The sequence below is a fragment of the Bos mutus genome, chromosome 7 (assembly GCF_027580195.1).
Source record: "Bos mutus isolate GX-2022 chromosome 7, NWIPB_WYAK_1.1, whole genome shotgun sequence".
NCBI lineage: Eukaryota > Metazoa > Chordata > Mammalia > Artiodactyla > Bovidae > Bos > Bos mutus.
In genome coordinates, this window is record NC_091623.1 from 60,526,976 (window position 1) to 60,549,070 (window position 22,095).

General features: G+C 51.9%; 1 protein-coding gene and 1 non-coding gene across 3 annotated transcripts; one reads left to right on the plus strand and one right to left on the minus strand.

Annotated features, from left to right (window-relative positions):
- Positions 1 to 222: 222 nt before the first annotated feature.
- Positions 223 to 20,140, minus strand: GNA15 (G protein subunit alpha 15). 2 transcript variants are annotated; one of them, XM_070373948.1, is made up of 7 exons: positions 19,627 to 20,140; positions 11,229 to 11,413; positions 9,195 to 9,349; positions 8,353 to 8,481; positions 5,579 to 5,708; positions 3,818 to 3,971; positions 223 to 1,168 (listed from the first exon to the last, which is right to left on the minus strand). In XM_070373948.1, exons 1-7 carry the CDS (start codon positions 19,769 to 19,771, stop codon positions 942 to 944), a joined length of 1,125 nt encoding a protein of 374 aa, XP_070230049.1. In that variant the 5' UTR covers positions 19,772 to 20,140; the 3' UTR covers positions 223 to 941. The 2 variants fall into 2 exon arrangements, with proteins under 2 accessions (XP_070230049.1, XP_070230050.1); XM_070373949.1 differs by lacking the exon at positions 223 to 1,168 and adding an exon at positions 1,200 to 1,489.
- On the plus strand, positions 14,457 to 14,529 carry TRNAM-CAU (transfer RNA methionine (anticodon CAU)). The gene has a single exon. It is a non-coding gene; the product is annotated as a tRNA-Met (tRNA).
- Positions 20,141 to 22,095: the final 1,955 nt, after the last annotated feature.

Here is a 22,095-nt window from a genome sequence, read left to right on the forward strand (position 1 = left end):
CCATGGTCACAGAGAGAGGCTGGACTTCACTTCCTGGCTTAAAGTGCACACAGTCCCGCACAGCTCTGTGTTCCGTGCCCTGCACAGCGGATGGACAAGTAGAACTTTTTCCTTCCTTTGCCATGTTGCTACCCTGTCCGGGACAGGAGACTTGCGATAGGACAGTGGGGGCCAGGGCTGGGGGGTGGGGTGTTAAACAGGACGCCCCTAAGAAACCAAAGGTCTCCAGAATGTCATTTCTTTAATGTCCACCCTGCAAGGGGCCATGCAGAAGGTGAGGGAATAAATACAGAAGGTTGTAAGATGCAGTGCTCCCGGCTTCCAGCCTGGGAAGGAAGGCGGATGCCTGTGGACCTCGGTTTCCTTCATCTGCAAACCGAGGCAAGACACACTTTGAGCCAAGAGGCTCTGAAAGGGTGTCTCTTTCTCCTAAGAAAACGGAAGTCCCTGAGTTCCCCAGACCTCAGGCTGGGATGTCGGTTCCTGTCCGCTAGGGGGAGCCAGATCCCGCGTCCCCGGCATAAAGGACCACTCCCCTCATCCCGGGACTGGCACAGAAGCCCCAAAGGGTCTCTGCCTGAGAGGACATGCCTATAGGTGGGGGTCCTGAGAGAGCCCCACCCACCCAAGTCCTGGATCCCTTGCTCTTTTCACCCTTTCCTGCACCTTGTCCTCCTAAACGGCCACTGTGTTTTCTCTCCGAGGAGGTAAACTGAGTCAAGGGACAGGGGATCCAGAGGCTGTCCTGACGAGGGGCGGAGAAGGAAGGGGATAGCGACCGGCCTTCCACGCCGGCTCACTCGTGGTCCTTCCTCTACCTGGGTCTGGGGCTAGAGCGACATGGGGCATCTGGGCTAGCTGAGCGCCGGCCCACCCCGCGCCCACTGCCCGCAGGTTCCACCTGCCCCTCGCGGGTCCGAGTTCGGAGCGGCGGGCCTGGGTCAGAGCAGGTTGATCTCGTCCAGGTAGCGGGCCAGGACCGAGTCCCGTACGTCCTTGAAAACCTTGCGGATGTTCTGGGTGTCCGTGGCGCACGTGTAGTGGCTGAAGAGGCGGCGGGAGCGCGGGCCCTTCCTTCCCCCGTCGGCACCGTCCACGCAGCCGGCATACATGCGGGTGTACATGTCCAGAATGAACTTCTTGGCTGCCTCCGCGTCCTGCTTGGGGCCTGGGGACAAGGGTGGGCAGTCAGAGCACGCGGCTCGTGTGGCAGGTGAGAGTCCCTCCCTCCTGGGACCAAGGTAGACTCTGGACAACATCGGGGCTGCAGGAACCATCCGGCAGGGTGCCTGCCAGCCTCCACCATCTTTTGTGTTTCTAGCCATTCACAAGACTGAGGCCCAGCCAGTAGGATCCTCAGGGGTAGGCTCATTTGGGTCACATGGCCTGGAATGGACCAATGAGGCTGGTGTCTGAGACTGCACAGAACCGTGTTAAAGACCCTCTCTCTTAGCTGGGCTTGGAGCCTGGAGGTCCAGAGAAAGACATCCTGGGGAGATGAAAGAGAAGGGCAGGGATGGCTGCCCTGGTGAGGCACACATGGGATTTCCACCCCCTCCCCATCTCATTCATATACGTATGTGTATAAATATACATATAAGTATGTGTATAAAGCTGATAAGAGGCTTCAGTCGTGTCGGACTCTGTGTGTGTGTGTATACATATATACATATACACACGGACACACATATATATGAAATACATATATATATATAGAGAGAGAGAGAGAGAGAGAGAGTGAGTCAAGGGCTTCTGGAACCCCCCAAGACCCGCCTCCACTACTTACAAGATGGGTTACCTTATCTGTTAATCCACCTAATCTCTGAGAGTCTGTTTCCTCATTTGTTTAAAACAGGGATCATAACTGTCCTAGGCCTCCCTAAAGTGTTGTGAAGACTCAACACAATCATGTCGAAGGCTCAGTGTTCAATCAGAGAAGCTTTCAGGAGTCTGTACTATCATCATTCTGTCCTAAAGGCAGGTTCCCATAGTGGTTATGACCTGCCAGCTTTGGATCCAGGAAACTTGGGTGGGAATCCTGCCTCTGCCAGTCACTAGCTGTGTGACTTTTGGCAAATAACTATATCTCTCTGTGTGCTTCAGTTTCCCCATCTCTATAGTGGTGAGAGACATGAGTGCTACTGAACAGCGATTTTTAATAAGCATTTTTAACAAGTCAGTACACGAGGGTGCTTCCATCAGTGTTAGATGTATTAGCTGTTATTGACTTATTATTATTGTCATGAATATTATTTAGTAGAGAGGAGAGAAGACCGTGAGTCAGAAGTTAACAAAGGGTGCTCCAGCCTCTGTGGCTGGCAGAAAAGGATGAGTTATGGGGGTTCCCTGCGACACGAAGGAAAACAAACCATCCTCAAAACGATCTACTTTATCCCTGTATCCAAACTCTCCAAGCCATGGTCCCACTTCCGAACTGCCCAGGGGATGCTCGGGGAAGAGGGAGAAGAGTGTCCAGGCCACCTTCCTGGAACAAGCTGACATCTGTCACCCAGACCTCAAGTCTTGTGGGTAAGATTGGGTGAGACTGGCCACACAGGCTCTGACAGACCAGTGGTCACACCTGTGGCTGCTGCTGCTGCTGCTGCTAAGACGCTTCAGTCATGTCCGACTCTGTGCGACCCCATAGACGGCAGCCCACCAGGCTCCCCTGTCCCTGGGATTCTCCAGGCAAGAACAGTGGAGTGGGTTGCCATTTCCTTCTCCAATACATAAAAGTGAAAAGTGAAAGTGAAGTCGTGTTCGACTCTTAGCCACCCCATGGACTGCAGCCTACCAGGTTCCTCCATCCATGGGATTTTCCAGGCAAGAGTACTGGAGTGGGGTGCCATTGCCTTCCCTGCACACCTGTGGTGACATCATCAAGACTTACACACCAAGCTCATGCTAAGGGTTTCACTTACTGTGGTTGACTGTGTATTAGGATGAATACACAAAACTCACAATTTGGTGATACACCAAATCCATGTCCACTCAGAATCTCAGAATATGACCTTATTTACACATAGTGGGTTTTGGGCGTGCGTTTTAAGCTAAAATGAGATCACACTAGGTTAGGTCATGTCCTAAACCCAATGACTGGTGTCCTTGTAAGAAGAGAAGAAATGGGGACTTCTTTGGTGGCACAGTGAATAAGAATCCGCCTGCCGGTGCAGGGGGACATGGGTTCGATCCCTGGTCTGGGAAGATTCCACTTGCCGCAGGGCATCTAAGCCTGAGCTCTAGGGCCCATAAGCCACAACTACTGAAGCCCATGCACATATAGCCTATGCTACACAACGAGAGAAGCCACCACAATAAGAAGCCCGTGCACCACAACGAAGAATAGCCCCCACTCCCCACAACTAGAGAAAGCCCACATGCAGCGACAAAGACCCAGCACAGCCAAGAACAAAGAAAGAAGAGAAGAGACAACCAGAGACAGAGAGTCACGTGGTAACAGAGGTAGAGATTGGAGACATGCAACTACAAGTCACGGAATGCTAAGGATTACAGGTGACCGCCAGAAATTAGGAGGAGGCCTGATTCAGACTTCTGGCCTCCTAAACAATGAGGGGGAAATTTCTGCTGCTTTCAGCACCCAGTGTTAAGGCTTCTGTTACGGTCTCCCCATTCAACGGAGGTGGAAGCTGAGACTCAGAGGTCTCCAGCAGAGATCAGAGATGGGTCTGGAACTCAGGTCTGTCTGACTGCACTTGGAACCCCAGTGACTCCAGGCTGAGGTGTGGCCTGAACCACTGTCTCTCTTGGGAGCTGCTTTTGGAAAGTGAAGGGTATAGAAAGTTCTAGAACCACTCACCCCGGAAACTGGGGAAGTAGGTAGCCAGGTGAGATGTGGGGATCTTCTCCTCCAGGATGTCGGTTTTGTTGAGGAAGAGGATGACGGAAGTGCTTTTGAACCAGGGCAGTTCCAGGATGGTCCCAAACAGGGCCAGACTCTCCTTCATTCGGTTCTGGGTTGGGAGGCACAGGCTGGTCATGGATCCAGATGGATGCTCGGCCTGAACAGGAGCCCTCCCCGCAGGTAGAGATGGGGCTGGCAGCCCACCATCCAGCAGCTTGAGGCTCCCCAGTTCCCACCAGGCTGGGACTCAGGGCAGTGGGGCCGGCTGCCTGTGTATGCCCAAGATTGTTTTGTGCCTGTACGTTGGGCTAGTGTACCCCACCCCCAAACTCATGTCCACCTGGAAATTCAGAATGAGACCTGATTTGGAAATAGGGTCTTTGAAGATGTAATTAGTTAAGAATCGGTCACACTGGAGTAGGGTGGGCTCTGACTCCAATGTCCTTATAAAAAGGGGAAATCAAAGGACTTCCCTGGTGGCCCAGTGGTTAAGACTCTGTGTTTACAATGCAGGGGGCAAGGGTTCCATCCCTGGTTGGGGAACTAAGATCTCACATGCCATGCAGCATAGCCAAAAAAGTTTTAAAATTATTTTTTAAAATAGGACTCAGGGAGATGGCCATGTGAAGATGGAGGCATAAATGGTGTGGTGTCTTCTCCAGTCAAGGGATCCCAAAGATTGTCAGCACACCAGAAGTTGGGAGAGCCTGGAACAGATTCTCTTTCACAGGGTCAGAAGGAAACAGCCCCACTGACACCTTGACCTCAGATTTCTGGCCTCCAGGACCATGAGACGATAAATTTCTGTTGTTTCAGCTCCACCACCCACTCCCCATGTACCAGCCCTACCTCCCAGTTTGTGGGACTTCATCACAGCAGCCCAAGCAAAGTGGGACATCATGTGTGGCTCAGTTCAAGCAAGATCTGTGTCAGAATGACCTCAAATTGATTCTATCTCACTCAGTTTGATTCTATCTGACTTAACCCGAAAGTACAAATTATAACACCTGACCCTTGGATCCTGAAACTGTCTATGTGAAACTTTAACTCTGAAAAGTGCACATGTCAGAGATAATAGTGTGCCCAACCTTCACCGTGCTCAGTCGCTTTGGTCGTGTCTGACTCTTTGTGACCCCATGGACTGTAGCCCGCCAGGCTCTTCTGTCCATGGGATCTCCCAGGCAAGGATACTGGAGTGGGTTGCCATTTCCTCCTCCAGGGGATCTTCCCAAACCAGGAATTCAACCCGCATCTCCTGCATCTCTTGCATTGCAAGTGGATTCTTTACCGCTGAGCCACTAGGGAAGCTGAATTAGGAGAAGAATTCATGAAAAGGAGAAGAATCCTGAATAAAAACAGGACATAGCCCCATTCCCACAGCATGACCCATACTCCCAGGACACACACACTGTGCTGCAGGGTGTGGGAATAGGGTGGTGTGCCTTGAAGCTTGAGTATCCAACTGTGTGTGTGTGTGTGTGTGTGTGTGTGTGTGTCCCCAGGGTCCTTGTCTCACAAATACTTGTGGATCTGTGCATTGGGGTTCAATGGTCTGGCCACAAAAGAGTGGACGGTGAAGCTCAAAGCCACGCCAGACACACAAAGACTCCCTCAAGAGTGGCGGTAGGCTTTCCTGCTCAGTTGAGGGTCCCTGGGCCAAGGAGTGAGTAAGAGGGTAGGGGAGACGGCACCCCCACATCCCCAGTGGCAGCTCACCTCCTGGTTGTTTTCCTCCAAACACTGGTCATATTCACTCAGTGAGGCCAGGTAGATGAGGGCAATCACGTTCTCAAAGCAGTGGATCCACTTCTTGCGTTCTGACTTCTGGCCCCCGACGTCCACGATCCTGCGGGGAAACCATCTCCTGTCAGAGCTCAGACCCAATCAGGGACCCTGAGACATGGCGCCCCAGACCCCAGTCATGGCTGGGACATGCCACAATCAACATTAATAGCAGCAAGAATAGATGCTAGCCACCTGTGTGTGACTGCCTTTCACCCCATGGGGTAGGCATCACTATTATACCCATTTTACAGATGAGAAAACTGTAAGTACAGAGAGGAGAGGGGACTATCCTGAACTTCTGTTGCACTGGGCTGCCTTCTACCCCACAGTAGAGGACAGCTGATTGGACACATCCTCAGCCTGCCCTGTTGACTGATGACCCAGGGGAAGTTGCAAAATGTCTCCAGAACTCAGTTTTCCCTTGGCTGTGTTCTGGGTGACCATGGGAGCTTCCAGCAGCCATACTGATGGACAAGAGCCATCCCCTTTGTTTGCGTCCCAGGACGAGTGTTCGCCTCCACCCCCAGACACACCACAACAAAAACCTGAGCCCTCCCACCTTCCTGTTGTCTCTTCTAAGAAATATGGGTCGCTGATAACAAACCCTGCGTCATTTACCCGGGGATACGACCATTACTCAGGCAGCAGGCAGGAAATGCCAGAAGCCTCAGAGCAAGAAAAGACTTGCCCTGATGTACAGGAGGAAAATCCAGACTGGTGCCTGAGGCTCCTGAGTCCCAAAACCGGCCTTTCTGGTGATCCCCAGATTCCCTCAGACCCTGTGTCCAGGGTCATATGGGGGAGGCAGTGGCTTCAAATGGGGCTCCAGGGGCTGAGACAGCTGTGGGGTTCACTTACTCTCCAGCCTCCCAGCTCAGAGTCTCCCTTTCCTCTGACCCCTCACTTTTGCCTTGAGAATGGACTTAAGTTTCCCCTTCTGAAAATTCCCCTCCTCCACCCAGTCTTTCCTCTGAACTTCCCCAACCACTACTTCTACTCCCAAACTTTCACCAACTCACCCATCCACCTGTTCATCCATCCACCCACCTCCTCGTTTATCCATCTTTCCACCCACCCATCTAGTCACCCATCTGTCCACATATTCACCCAACCATTCATGCATTCATCCATCTATCTATCCATCTATCCACTCATACAGCCACCCATTGATCCATCTATCCACCTACCTATCCATCTATCCATTCACCAACCCAACAATCCACTCATCCATTCACTCATCCCTTCATCCATCCAACCTTCCATCCATCTATCCACCCATCTATCTACCCATCCATCCACCCATCCATTCTTCTATCTTTCCAACCATACACTCATATATACAAACTTGCACTCTGACATTCAGTTGATTATCACTAGAGAAGCGATGGCTTCCCCAATGGCTCAATAGTCAAGAATACACCTGCAATGCAGGAGACAAAGGAGACGTGGATTGAATCCCTGGATTGGAAAGATCACCTAGAGGAGGGCATGGCAACACACTCCTGTATTCTTGTCAGAAAAATCCCATGGACAGAGGAGCCTGGAGGTCTACAGTTCAGGGAGTCGCAAAGAGTTGGACACAACTGAAGCGACTGAACACACACACTCACTCAATATCACATAATATATCAATCAGAGAAGCAGTAGAATCAGTCTCAAGCTGTAACTTCAAGGGGCTCTCCATCTAGTGGAGGAGACCCAAATGCAAACAGTAAATTATGAACCTTCATGTTTCAAAAGCATGGAGCCAAGAGGGAGGGCCATTCAAGGAAACAAGAGGTCAACATGAGTGGGTTGAACACTGGAGGTTTTCAGGCACATCTGCACAGCTCTCTGTCACCATCTTGCTAAGGTCGTTGAAGATTCTCTAAAGGCCAATTCCAGAAGTTGCTTGTCTCTCTGACCTTTTCTTGGTCTTTGACACTGGTCATGGCTCTGCATGGACCATTCTTGGCTGCACGGGACCCCCACACCTCTCTGTCTTCCAGCTCAGGCCTGTTTGCGCCCAGCCATCTCCCAGATGTCCCAGACTCCTCAGACCCAACCTGCCCCCAGATAACTCCATCGGCTTTTCTAACACCTCCCTCTCTACCACCACCACAGTGGTTTTTACCATCTACACCATCATCTTGATGGGAAACTCACAGCAAGTCATTTTTGACTGCCTGCTCTAATTCCCACACTCACCCATTCTACATCAGAAACATTTCTTGCACCATTCCATCATTTCCATGCTCGTGGCCACTACCCAGACCTTTCCCAACCCTGTCTGCCTGAACCATGGCTCCTGCCTCCTCCTGGGTCTCCTGACGCCCAGCCTGAACCCCTCATTGATCACTAGAGGGATCACCCTCTGAGCTTCCCCAGCTCCAAATCAATCCCTCTGATCTAGCCCTGACCGCACAGTCTCTGTCTCCTCCTTCCCATCACCCCATAGCTCTAGTGAACTCCTAATCATTCTTCAATGCCCTAAGACCAATGCCTCCTCCTCCAGAAAGACTTCCCCTCCCAGAACTCTGGGGGCTATGTGTGGGCCCTTCCAGGTCCCAGTCCTGACTCCGTGGGGGGATGGAGATGTCTATACCCAGCTTTGCCTCCTCCAGCCTGACAGGACCTTTGCGGGCTGGGACAGACAACTCCTACTCAGCCCTCAGCGCTGCAGCTCCTTTGGCCCTCCTACAAGAGCTTCCAAGCTCTGTGCTCACCTCAGGTTGGTTTTCTGCACGGAGAAGCAGTACTCGTTGATCCCGGTGGTAGGCATGCGGCTGCGGAGCACGTCCTGTGCGGTAGGTATGTAGCCCTCTTCCGTGATACGGTCCAGATTCGACAAGTAGCTGTGGAGCCGGAAGACCTGAGTGATGGCCTTGCAACCTCCCTTTACTTCTCAGATTTCCCCTGACCCAGGGCCCCATGAGGACCCTGCTGGGGGAGGAGAGCCCCCAGAGAGAGGCCAGCATTTCTGTGGGTCCCAGGTGGCTGAGGAGCACAGCCTGAGGCCACAGGAGCCTCAGGGAGAAGCAGCTTCACCCTCAGGGCAGTGTGTCTCTCTGGGGAGGGTGTCACCCCAGGTGTGTCACTGCCACAAGAGCAGTGATACCCTTGAGGACTAGAAGCCAGCGTTGAGCCCAGGACACCATCACCCCAGAAATGGTCTCACGCCAGAAACGGTGTCACCCCAGGGCAATGTCATCCTAGAATAGTCACCTTCGAGGTGCCATCACCCCAGAAACGGTGTCATCCCAGGAGCTGTGTCCCCCCAGAAACACCCCAAGAGCTATGACATCCCAGAAACAGCATCACCCCAGGAGCTGTGTCACCGTAGTAACAGTGCACCCCAGGAACTGAGTCACCTGTGAGCAACGTCACCCCAGGAACACCCTCACCTGGGAGTCAAGACCACCCACAGCACCCCCGCAGTGGAAGCCGACCAGCCTTGGGGCCGCTCTGCCTGCTTGGCTCCCTGGGAATGGGTCTCCTCAGACTGTCCAGGCACAGCCTCCCGCCCCAGACTTTGGTCCTTTACCCAGCCCTCGGACCCCAGACTCACTACACAGCCGAGTCAAGCAGGTGGAACTCTCGCCGGCGCTCATAGCAGGCGCGGATGCCGGTGTCCTCCCACAGCCACTGCATGGCCACAGCGTGGCGCTTCTCGAATTTGGTCACCTTGTAGGGGTCCTGGCTCATGATCACACTGGCGTGGTGCTGGGAAGGGACGGATGGGACGGGTCAGAGCAGCAGGACAGGGCGGCGGGGGGCGGGGCTGCCCTCCTGCCGTCTCTGCCCCCTTGGCGCGCGTGTCTGCAGGCCGCAGGGGCAGCAGGGGCGCACGCGCAAGGAGCGCCAGTTCGGGTGACCCTGCACGGGACAGCAACCTCTGCTCCATCTGTCCGCTTTTCTTTGCACCGGTAGCAGGCGCTCTTGTTTATGTTTGAATTATCTTTTTATAGAGGTAATTAAGCTACCAGGAGGTCATGAAGGTGGCCCTAGTCCGGAGTGCCCTTATAAGAAGAGATTGGGACACAAACACAACCGAAGGATGGCCATGTGAGGATACAGAGGACAGCCGTCTGCAAGCTAAGGAGAGAAGACTCATAGTGAACCAACCCTGAGGCCTTAGGAGTCAGGACCTGTATATGCTGCTGGGGAGAACGTAAACTGGTACAGCCACTGTGGAAAACAGTTTGGAAGTTCCCCCCAAATTAAAAATAGAGCCACCAGGAATTCCCTGGCAGCCCAGTGGTTAATATTCCACACTTTTACTGCCGAGGGTCCAGATTCAATTTCTGGTCAGGGAACTAAGATCTCACAGGCTGTGTGCAGCAGCCAAAAAAATAAATAAGCAAATAATTTGTTTTTAAAACATAGAGCTACCATATGATCCAGCAATTCCACTCCTGGGTATGAAATCAGGATCTTGAAAAGATATCTGCACTTTCAGGCTCATCCCAGCGTTACTGACAGTAGCCAAGATGTGGAAAGAACCTAAATGCCCATCGATGGATGAATGAATAAGGATGTAGATATAGGGACTACTATGCAGCCTTTAAAGAGAAGTAAATTCTGCAACAGAGGACAAGGCGGATAAACCTTGAGAACATTATTTTAAGTGAGATAAGCCAGTCATAGGACAGATCCTGCCTGATTCTACTTACACAAAGAATCTGGAAGCAGCAAGTGCACGGACACAGGGAATGGAATGGGCTGAGGGGACGGGTTGGGGGTTGATATAAATAAAGTTTCTCTTAGTTAAGGGGAACGCCTTCTAGAATTCTTTCTTTATGACATTGTATCTGCAGTTACTGATACTGTATTGTGCACTTAAATTTGCTAAGAGAGTAGATTTCATGTGGAATGTTCTTCATACAATAAAATCTTTAAAAAGAAGGGTGGAGACTTCCCTGGTGTTCCAGTGGTTAAGACTCCCTGCTTCCAATGCAGGAGGTGCAAGTTTGATCCCTGGTCAGGGAACTAAGATCCCACATGCGGTCTGGTACAGCCAAAAATAAAATAAAATGAAATATAAAAAGAGGGGTGATGTGACACATGGTCTGCATAGCACTGTTCCCTCAGCAGGGTGGGGCAGGGCTCAGGAACCAGTCCACCATAATAATACTTCTAGAACAAAACATATGCCCACTCAGGACTCCTACCAGGCATCATAAGGTCCGAGGGAGAGATGATTGAGCCTTGGGGGTCCACGGGGGAACCCTTGAGGTGGGGGCACATGCTGGTGCTGAAATTGAAACTGTTTAGCCTCTCAGCCCTGTCCAGCTCTTTGCAACCCCATGGACTGTAACTCACCAGGCGCCTTTGGCTGTGGGATTTCCCAGGCAAGAATACTGGAGTGGGTTGCCATGCCCTTCTCCAGGGGAATCTTCGTGACCAAGGGATCGAACCCAGGTCTCCTGCATTGCAGGCGGATTCTTTACCTACTGAGCCACCAGCTGGTGCTAAGCTGCCTTACATGCACACCAGGATCCCAAGAAACCTTGGAGGAGGCGGTTCTTAAGAACTTAGGCGATCTGAGGGGATGCGGTCCCACCTGGACGCCCTAAGGGAGCCCCCTCCCCACAGGGCTCACCTTGCTCTCGGGCCAGCTGAAGGGGATCTGTAGCCGTTCCATAGCTTCGATCATGCTCCTCATGGATATGAAGATGTTCTGGTAGACTAGGGGCCGGAAGTTCTTGCGGTCCTCCTCCGAGTAGCCCGCCCCATGGATGATACGCATCTGTTTGATAAATGTGCTCTTTCCACTCTCCCCGGGACCTGGGGAAACGGCCACCATGGTCAGCTCAGCCCCCGGGGGGCTCCCGCCACCTGGCACCCGCCACCCCCGGGCAATGGGGCTCACATCCCGGCTCCATGACCCTGGGTGAGCACCTTCACGGCCCTGGTGTTTGTGTCTCCACCTGTAAAACGTGGTTTGCTGGGTGGCGTGAGGGTTAAACTGGTTCATGAAAACGTAGTCCTGGAGGGTCAACAAACCACTGGCCCTCGGACAAACCTTGTCAGTGCCTGTTTTTGTTTCATTTTTGTTTGATTTGATTTGATTTTCTGTTTCATGATTATTATTTATTTGGCTATGCTGGGTCTTCTTGGCAGCATGGTGGATCTAGTTCCCCGAGCAGAAGTCAAACCGAGGTCCCCTACATTGTGAGGTTGATGTCTTACCCACTAGACTCCCCTGGGGAAGTCCCTGTTTTTGGTGTTGTTTGCATTTTGTTTTTGGCTGAGCTGCATGGCTTGTGGGATCTCAGTTCCCCAACCAAGGACTGAACCAGGCCCTCGACAGTCAAAGTGTGGAGTCCTAACCACTGGACCTCCAGGGAATTCCTGACAGCCACCTGTTTTTGCGTGGCCAGCAAATTTTTACAGTGTGCATGGTTTTTACATTTCTAATTATTTTCACGATTACAATTTTTACAGTTTTTAAATGGTTAGTTTTTGCATTTTTTACATGGCTGAGAGGAATCTAGACGCTGTTTGATGACACCTGAAAATTACATGAAATTCAGGTTTCAGAGTCAGTAAATAAAGTTCTGGGCTTCCCTGGTAGCTCAGCTGGTAAAGAATCCACTTGAAATTCAGGAGACCCCGTTTGACTTCTGGGTAGGGAAGATCCCCTGGAGAAGGTATAGGCTACCCATTCCAGTATTCATGAGCTTTCCTGGTGGCTCAGATGGTAAAGAATCCTCCTGCATTGCGGGAGACCTGGGTTTGATCCCTGGGTCAGGAAGATTCCCCCGGAGAAGGGCATGGCAACCCACTCCAGTATTCTTGCCTGGAGAATCCCCATGGACAGAGAAGCCTGGTGCGTTACGGTCCATGGGGTCTCAAAGAGTTGGACATGACTAAGCACAGCAAATAAAGTTTTAATTGGCACATGGCCACACCTGGTTGTATATAGATTATCTAGAGCTGGTTTCTTGGGACAGCAGCACAGTTGAGCAGTCAGAGACCCTCCAGCTTGCAAAGCTGGAAAGATTTACTGTGCCGTGCTGTTTAGTCACTAAGTCTTGTCTCTTTAGAGACCCCATGGACTGTGGGTCATCACGTTCCTCTGTCCATGGGATTCTCCCAGCAAGAATACTGGAGTCGGTTGCCATTTCCTTCTCTAAAGGATCCTCCTGACCCAGGGATTGAAGCCAAGTCTCCCACATGGCAGGAAGATTCTTTACCACTGAGCCACCTGGGAAGCCCAAAACGATTTTATATCTGGCCCTTTACAGAAAAAGTCTGTGGACCCCTGGCTTAGAATGCACTTTGATATAGTAAGAGTTACATTCCTGTTCACTACTATTAGCAGTAGTAATTATAATTACTGTTATCATTATTTGCTATAATTATTTCAGGTAGAGAAAGTTTTATGAAGGAAATACAACAGGATAAATAGAGTGATTAAGTGACTACTGCTAAGTGCATGGAACACTTCTCAGTGGAGGTAACATTGGGGTTGAGATCTGAAGGCTGAAAAGGTTGCTCCCGTGTCAAGGTGTGGGGAAAGGGAGCACCAGGCAGCGGACAGAGCATGTGCAAAGACCCTGGGGCAGGACGGTGCCTGATGTGTTTGACAAACAGATGGGAGACCCGTGTGGCTGGAGCAGAGTGAGCAAGGGGGAGGGAGGAGGGGAGGGCAGGAAGGGGATGGGGCTGGTCATGCAGAGGCTTGTGGGCTACAGGAGAACTTGGGCTTTTAACCTCAGGGAGGTGGAAGCCTGGAAGGCTGTGGGCAGAGGAGGGGCAGGGCCTGACGCAGGTGCTCACAGGTGCTCTCTGGTTACTACAGGGAGGGTTTCCCACCAGCCAGATGGTTCAGGCTGACCCAGGTGGCCAAGTGGAGTGAGACCGAAGGGGACATTCACATGAGATACTTGGGAGACAGAACCCACACAACCCCACAGTGAAACAGAGTGGGACGAGGCTCCTTGCAGGCTCATCTACAGAATTTCCAGGGCCAAGTGCAGGATGAACCCTCAGGGCCCTTCTGAGTGCAGGGTTGCATGGCCCAAAAGCCAGGAGGGGATCTGTGATATTAACACTAGAACCTTCCAGAGCCCAGGACCAGGAGCTCAAAGAGAAAGGCCTGGCTCGCTGCTGTCTGAGCCCCAATATCTCCCTCTTGGAGCCTCTGTTTTCTCATCTGTGAAATGGGCTTGACAGCCAGGTGAGAGGTACATGGCCAGGAGGCCTCCTCCCACACCTCCATCACCCTGCCAGCCCCTGGGGGACCCTGGCGTGGGGTTCCTCCAAGGGCGGGGGACACTCGTGCAGGAGGAACTGAGACCAGCTGCAGAAAGGGAAGGGGTAGCCTGGCTGGAGCCAGAAAGAGGAACCGGGAGCAGTGGGAACATAGTGGGGAGGAGGCAGGGAGTGTGGGAAGTGGCGGAAGAGAGAGTGATCCCCCGTATCGCCCATGGCGGGGCCCAGTCCCTCCCTGCCCCCGCACATTTGAGTGCAGTGAGGGCTGGGCTGGTGACACTACTGCACTTGAGATCCAAGAAGAAGAGTCACTTTTCTGTTACCCCAAAGGACATTCATGGGGAGACTGGAAACACTGGTGGGACGTGATGGAGACAAGACTGTATCACATGCGTCAGCCGCTCATCATCGTCCTGGGGGTCTTTGCCTTTTAGTGGGACCCAAACCCACAGAAGTATTTGGAGGATAAACAGGTGAAAAGTAATTATCCTCCAATTAAAAATAAATAAAATTTTAAAAAACGATCAGGGCTGAAACTGTACTCACAAATGGATCAAAAAACAATGAATATATCCGTATTAAATATATAAATGTATAGCAAAGAGGGACTTCTCTGGTGGTCCAGTGGCTAAGACTCTGCACTCATAATGCAGGGGTCCTGGGTTCAATCCCTGGTCAGGGAACTAGATCCCACATGCCAAAACTAAATAATCTGATACTGCAACTAAAGATTCTATATGCTGCAACTAAGACCCAGAGCAGCCAAATAAATAAATATTTTTAAATGCAATTGCATTTTAAAAAATAAATATATAGCAAGTAAGCTATAGACATACATCATGTAAATTACAAATATATACACACACATATATATAGTGTATATGTGTATGTGTATGGAGAGGGAATAAAGGGCATGAGATAAAATATTAACATTTTCAGGAGAATCCAGTACAACTTTTCTGAAACTCTGAAAGCATTTCAAAATGTAAAGTTAAGAAAGTGGGGGGAAAACCCCTCAAATGCCAGGTGAGATACTGCATTGGAGGCTGAAATGAGAAAAGGGTATTTGTGGAAAAACCAGTGATATCTAAAGTTTGGAGTTGAGTTCACAGAAACTTAAGGGTACAGTTCCCACGTTAATATCTCAGCTATGACAGCCCAGGGCACTTATGTAAGAAGTCATCATAGAGGAAGCTGTTCAGAAGTTGGGAATTCTCTGTGCAGTCTTTGCCACGTTTTTGTCCATTGAAAGTGATTCCAAAATAAAAAGTTTCCAGGACTTTCCTGGTGGTCCGGTGGTTAAGATTCTGTGCTTCCAATGCAGGGGGCATGGGTTCGATCCCTGGATGAAGAACTAAGATCCCGCATGCCATGCAGCATGGCCAACGATTAAATAAGTTAAATGTTTACTATAAACAAATTAACAACAAACAGACACCACCCCTTCAGTCAGGAGCCACCTGTCTCAGATTCTGAAATTCCTTGGGTTTCAGGACAGAGATACATCAAACTCACTAAATATTCCTGCAGTGGGATATCTGACTATCACAGTCGGTGAGATAAACCCACAACCTCACCTCCCACTGGGAAACCTGGAGAGGTGGGCTGGTCTCTGCTTTTTAACAGCTCTATTTATTTATTTATTTGGCATATCACGTGGCATGTGGGACCTTAGTTCTCCAACCAGGCATTGACCCTACTTCCCCTGCAATGGAAGCGAGGAGTCCTAACCACTGTACTACCTGGGTAGTCTGGTGGGGGGGTCCATGCCCCAGCTCCCCCAAGCCCACAAGAGGAATGGCCCTTGGCTCCACTTTTCAGGTGGAAAAACTGAGTCCCAGATTGGTGGGGTCCTGCAGTTGGTGAGTGGCCAGATTGGGACTAAAACCCAGTTTTGAGTCCAGAGTTCTTGGGCTCTTTCATGATCATTCTGGGAAATTCCCCAGGTGCTGCATGAATCATTGTCATCATTCGTGTCTTCCCAGCAACAAAGATTTAAGTCTTAGCATCTGCCAAGCCCTGAGCCCAGGTCCTCTCTGACTGACCTTGGTGGATCCTCACAAACATTCCCGCTGTGTTCCCATTCACAGTGGAGACATGGGGGCTCAGAGAGGTGCAGTGACTTTCCCAAGGTCACACAGCTAATGGAGAAGCAGAGGAGTAAAAACAAACCCTTGTGGATCCTTCACCAACAAAACAGGATGTGGATGGTAGGCTGAGTCAGGCATCATCAAAATATCAGTTAATAGGATTTTTCTCCACACACTCCGAAGCTCATCGGCTTCTCTGGGTGCTGCCAAAATGGCAGTGAGACCTACGGCCGGGGACTACATTCTTTGACCTTCCTCTGGGCTGCTCCTCTGGGAGCACAAACAGAGATCTCACCAAGCAACAGTTAATTTTGTTGGGATGCACTGTTTCGTTAAAGAAAAAAAAAAAAGCCTGGTTGCCACCCAGAACTTGGGTTTCATGACTCACGTGTGAGTCCCAACCTGAAGTCTGAAACACTTCACCTCTGCAGCCATTACTCCTAGAATCACTGAGGATTCAGGAGCCTCTCGTGGTATGGTTCAGGAAGCTCCCCAAATGACGCTGAAAGACGTAGGAGAGCTGTCTCCACCTGGCACAGCCTCGAAGCCCAGACGGGAAGTGGCCGCTTCCTCCTGGGCACGGGGGAGGAAGTGGAAATGCAGAGGCCAGGAGCTTCGCCAAGTCCCAGGCATCACAAGACACCGGGTGGCTCCTTCCATGGGAAACTGCAGCCCCCACCCCACCATCCACTCCTGGAAGACGGGGCTCCTGGGGCCAAGGGGGTCAGGCCCGGGCAGCTGGAGACCACACAGCTCAGCTTCCATGCCCAGCTCTGCCTCCAAACCGGCTGCAGACTCCAGACCCAATCCTGCCACCTCCCTGGGCCTCAGTTTCCCCATCTGACAGGGCAGTCAACAGCGTGGACTTTGGAACTGGAATTCTAGGCTCCAGTCCTGGCTCTGTGACTTTGGACAAGTTGCTTCACCTCTCTGGGCCTTGGTTTCCCCATCTGGGGATAGGAATGGTTCCCACCTCACATAGGACAGACATAGCTGGCTTCTTTATTATTATTATTATTATTATTATTATTGAGGGGACACACTGCATGGCATGTAAGATCTTAGTTCCACAAAAAGGGATCAAACCTGCACTCCCTGCCATGGAAGCTTGGAGTCTTAACCACTGGACCACCAGGGAAGTCCCAGAGATGGCTACTTTAATTGTTTGCTTCAGACTCCTCCCCCTTCTCAATGTGGTGACTACTTCCTGCCCGGGACAGACCCCTGGTCCCTTGGGCTTCTTCCTCAAAAGGATCAACTATCTCCCAGAAAAAAATCAAAAACTTCTAAATTCAATTCCTGTTTTTAAGAAGGAGGGCAGGTGTGGAGGCAGCCCTTGGGGCTTGGATGGGGGTGGTTGAAACCACAGTCCAGCAGGCTGTCCACAGGGCTACATCAGTGCTTGGACATGTGAACAACCTCCCTTCTCCCCTCCCCCCTGACCACGAGCAGAAGTGGCTTCCTGATTTGGGGCTGGCTGTCCAGTAGTCAGTGGAGCAAAGGACTCTACCAGCTCTAGGAAGATACAGTATAACTCTGGGGAAAATCACCCCGGAAACTGGATTCATTCATTCATTCACTCATTTATAAAGCATGCCCTCATGACCAGGCCACTGTACTCCTGAAAAATGCTGAGGACAAAGGAGTGAATAAGATGGACATGGTCTCTACCTCTGTGTTGTTTGCTGTGTCACTGGAGAGACAGACGGTGAAAAAGGAAACAGGAAAATACCAGATAGAGTGTCACGAAGTGAGTGCTATGAAGAAAAACTGGGCAGAGGAAGAAGGATGGGTCTGACTTTGAAGCCAGGGAAATCAGGGAAGACGTCTCTGAGGAGGTGGCACTTGAGCTGAGACCCACCGGCCAGGCAAAGGCTTGTAGGGATGCTGAGAGCCCTCGGCAGGGAGAACAGCAAGTGCAGAGGTCCTGAGGCACGGTTAGAGAAACCTGAGATGTGCAAGGAAGGATCACTAACACTGACAAACCCCTAGCCCAACTGAGCTCCTGCTGCTGCTGCTGCTGCTGCTGCTAAGTCACTTCAGTCGTGTCCAACTCTGTGTGACCCCATAGACGGCAGCCCACCAGGCTCCCCCGTCCCTGGGATTCTCCAGGCAAGAACTCTGGAGTGGGTTGTCATTTCCTTCTCCAATGCATGAAAGTTAAAAGTGAAAGTGAAGTCGCTCAGTCGTGTCCAACTCCTAGCGACCCCCATGGACTGCAGCCCACCAGGCCCCTCCGTCCATGGGATTTTCCAGGCAAGAGTACTGGAGTGGGGTGCCATTGCCTTCTCCAAACTGAGCTCTTAGCTTCCCCAAAAGGAACAGAAGACAAAGAATGAAAAAAGAGACATCACTACAAATCCTACAGACATGAAAGGATAACAAAGGAGTGTTAGAAAAAATTGTACACCTGTATACTTGAAAACTTCAAGGAAACAGACAAATTATTTGGAAGATACCAATAACCAGAGCTCACAAAAGAATAGCCAATGTAGCTCTATTTATTAAAAAATAGTAAATACCATATCATATATAAAAGCCTAGTTATTTCAGAAAGTGAATAGAAATAGCTATTAAAGTCTTAATTAAAACTTTCCTGTGACTTCCAAAGGAAGACTCACAGGAATACTCTAAGATTCCACATCAGGGACCATGGGTTCGATCCCTGGCCAGAGAACTAAGAGCCCATATACCATATAGGGCGAGGTCAAAAAACCAAAACAAAATAAAAACCCCTTCCAGGCTCAGATGGCTTCACTGCGGGGCTGTGCCCCACTTTCTCCTCTCTTTCCATCGCTGAGGGCTGCCCCTTCCCACTGAGCAGGAGAAGAGACAGGGCGGCTATCCAGATGACCAAGCCCTGCCCTTTGTCCCAGGGCAGGCAGGTGGGAATTTGGGACCTCAGGGCCTTCCCCAGCCCTCATCCAGGGCTCAGGCATTCCCAGGAGACCCTCCAAGGTTGGGGTCCCTGGGCTTAGGCCTGTGGGGCCACACACAGGGCAAAGTGGCTGGGGGAGTGGACACATGTGGACCATAAGACGTGAGGTCTCAGAGGTCACAACTTCAGAGCCTTCCAATCCGTCACACCCGAATCACCCCAGCTCCCTCACAGGGTTTTGTTTACCTCCTCTTCTTGCTGCCGGAAATTATTTTATCTACTTGTTAGTTTACAGGCTCACGGTCTGGCTCCGTCACCAGAAGCTGAGGTCCCTAAAGTCAGGGACACACAACGCTCCATCTCCCCTGCTGTTGTACCCCACCTCTAGGAATTATGCAGTACATCTTGAATGAATGAACCGATCCATCAATTAATCAATCCATTAAAGGTGCTTGGCCATGCTTTGACCATGGGACTTGTCCTAATGAACCACCAGAACAAACCTAGGTCAAGCCCTCAGGGGGATGGAAGGGTCCTGGACTCTCCACGGTCACAGGGCTAGGCTGGAGGTCCCGGCGCTGGGCAGCTCATTCCCTTCTCATGACTCAGGAGCCCGTAGGGCAGGCTGGGCCAGCCAGGCCAGAGTTGGGCCACCCAACTGAGCCACCTCCATCCCTGCAGATGCCCAGGAGGTGGCTGGGCCAAGGGAACGGGCCCACAGCTCCCTCCCTGGGAGGAGGAACCGAGCCTCAGTTGATTCATCCTGAAAGTGGGCTCCCAGGCTGCCCCGCCCTGGGTGGCCTCCGACTCACCCAGAAGCAGCAGTTTCAGCTCCCCTCGGTCGCGCTTCTTCTGCTCCAGGAGGATCTTGTTGATTTCCTGGTCGATCCGGGCCGCCGACTTCTCGTCCTCGGTCAGACACCAGGGGCAGCAGCGCCAGGTGAGCGAGCGAGCCATGACAGGGCCTCAGCGGGCACGAGGCGGCATCGCCCCCGCCCCCGCACTGGGAGGAACCCCAGCCCGGCCGCTCTGGGGAGGGCTCCTGGCACCGGTGGGAAGGGCCTCCCTTGTCGTGGGGGTCGCCCCCCCAGGGACCCCCTGGCTTCCCAGCCTGGGTTACCGGCCGGCCCAGCTTCTCTAGGCCTGTGTGCCAGCCCCGGGGTGGAGGAGGAGAAAAGATGCTGGCTCAGGGCTCCCCGCCCATCCTCAGACCTGCCTGGCCCGGCCCGACAGGTTGACGGCAGAAGAGCTCAGAGATGAGGTGGGCGCCTCGGGGGAGGGCGGGCCGGGGAGGAAAGGCCAGCTGCCTGGGTGCACGCTGGGCCTCCTTCCTCATTCTGGAGAAGGGGTGGACCCGGTTCTCCGTCCTCCCTGAGCCTCTGACGCCCTCCCTGGCCCACGCCCCTCTTCCCTTCCTCTGGGCCAATTAGACTCAATCCTCAGAATACCTGTCACCATCTTTAATATTTATTTTTTTTTATAACTTTTTGGCCATCCTGAGAAACATGTGGAATTTTAGTTCCCCCACCAAGGATCAAACCAGCGCCCCCTGCATTAGAAGCCTGGCATCTTAACCACTGGACTGCTAAGGGAAGTCCCCCATCCTGATATTTTTTTTAAAAGAACATCCAAGGCCCAGGGGCACATACTGCTTTAAGCACTTCTGTGTATTACGAGAGGTGGGTTTCATGCAGACAGCGCCCCAAGTTCATTCCAGCCCCCTGCACAGATGGGGACATGGAGGCACAACCAGGCCTGACTCCTGGGGGAGGCTGTCCCACCCGTGGGGCCCCAGGGTTTCAATGCAGAATCGGCAGCTTTAGAGCCAGGGCCATTCATTCTCCCTGCAAACTTGTATGTGGTGCCTCCTATGTGGCAGGCAGTCTACACAAAGATGGGACTGAAACGTCAAACGCCCCCCTACCTCCCTGTGGGATACCCTTGACAGACAAAGAAATATCCTAAATATATGTATATCCAAGCCTATCAGATGGTGATAAAGTGTGTGTGAGAGGAAAATAAAGCCCAGGGAGGGGATGGGAGATGTAGCGGGGCTCATCTGTGGCTTGAAACGTGGGGAAGGGGGAGCCAAAGAAGGTTACTCTGACGAGAGGACCTTTGGGACCAGGACGAGAAACTGGACAGGGAGCCTGGCCATAGAATCTCAGGAGTGGAAGCTGCTCCCAAAAAAGCCAAGAAGTCACCATGCCCAGGTCTCCAGAAGTAGAGGGGGACCAGAGGGTGAATTGTGGCTGGTCCCCCACTGATTGCCTCCAATCCAGTAAGAACTTTGCTGTGTTTGGGAGCAGAACGCTCTGGGAGAGGTTCTAGACACTTCTAGAAAGTTCCCAAACACCCCTCTCCCCAGAGAAACACAGAATCCTGCAGCCTCCGGGCCCCTCCCAAAGGTGCTGGTGAGACCCAGAGAGGGTGTGTGTTGCACTTGGGACACACAGCCGCAACCGTCTCCCTCTACCACGCCCTAGCCGCGACCGGTGTGGTTTTCTTGCTGTTGATTCATAACGACTGGCAGATGGGAAGTTCGATAGGGGCCCCCTTGGGTCACTGGGGCCCGGCAGGCGCTGCCCTGCCCACCCCTGTCCCCGCCCCCGGACCGGATGGCCGTGGGGAGGGGATGCTCCCCGGGGCCCCGAGGTCTGGGTAACTTCCCGCTCCCAGGCAGGTGAAGAAAAACAGAAATAAGTCTGGGCCGTGCAGAGCTGGGTGGAGAGAACAGAGATGACCAGCTTGGCAAAATTGAGAAGCCAGGCTGAGTCACGGGATGGAGAGCAGATGGTGGGGCGAGGCGGGGAGTCCCTGGGGCCACCCGGCTATTTCCCAAAGGATACCGGGCCTTCAGCACGTGACATGGGGCTAGCGCGGTAGGCACTGGTCTGATGCCTTCCTTGGCTCCCGCTGACCTGAGAAAAAACAAGCAGTGCCTTGGTTCCTTTTGCTCCAGGGCCCAGACTCTGTGAATTTCTCTAGCCTCACAGCAAATCTTCTCAGTTCCCCAAACAGGAAAGGGTTGCTTCCTCCCTTCCAGCCGGGACGCCTGTCACCTATTAGTTGATGCAGGAAAAACAGGGTGAGCTCTATGCATACACACAAATATGGACTTCCCTGGTGGTTCAGTGGTTAAGACTCCACATTTCCAAAGCAGAGGATGGTGGGTTTTGGACCCCGGTTAGGGAACTAAGATACCACGGGGCTGCCAAATAATATTAATATAAATAATAATAATTCTTTAAATGCAAACACACATGGAAAACACAGAAAAC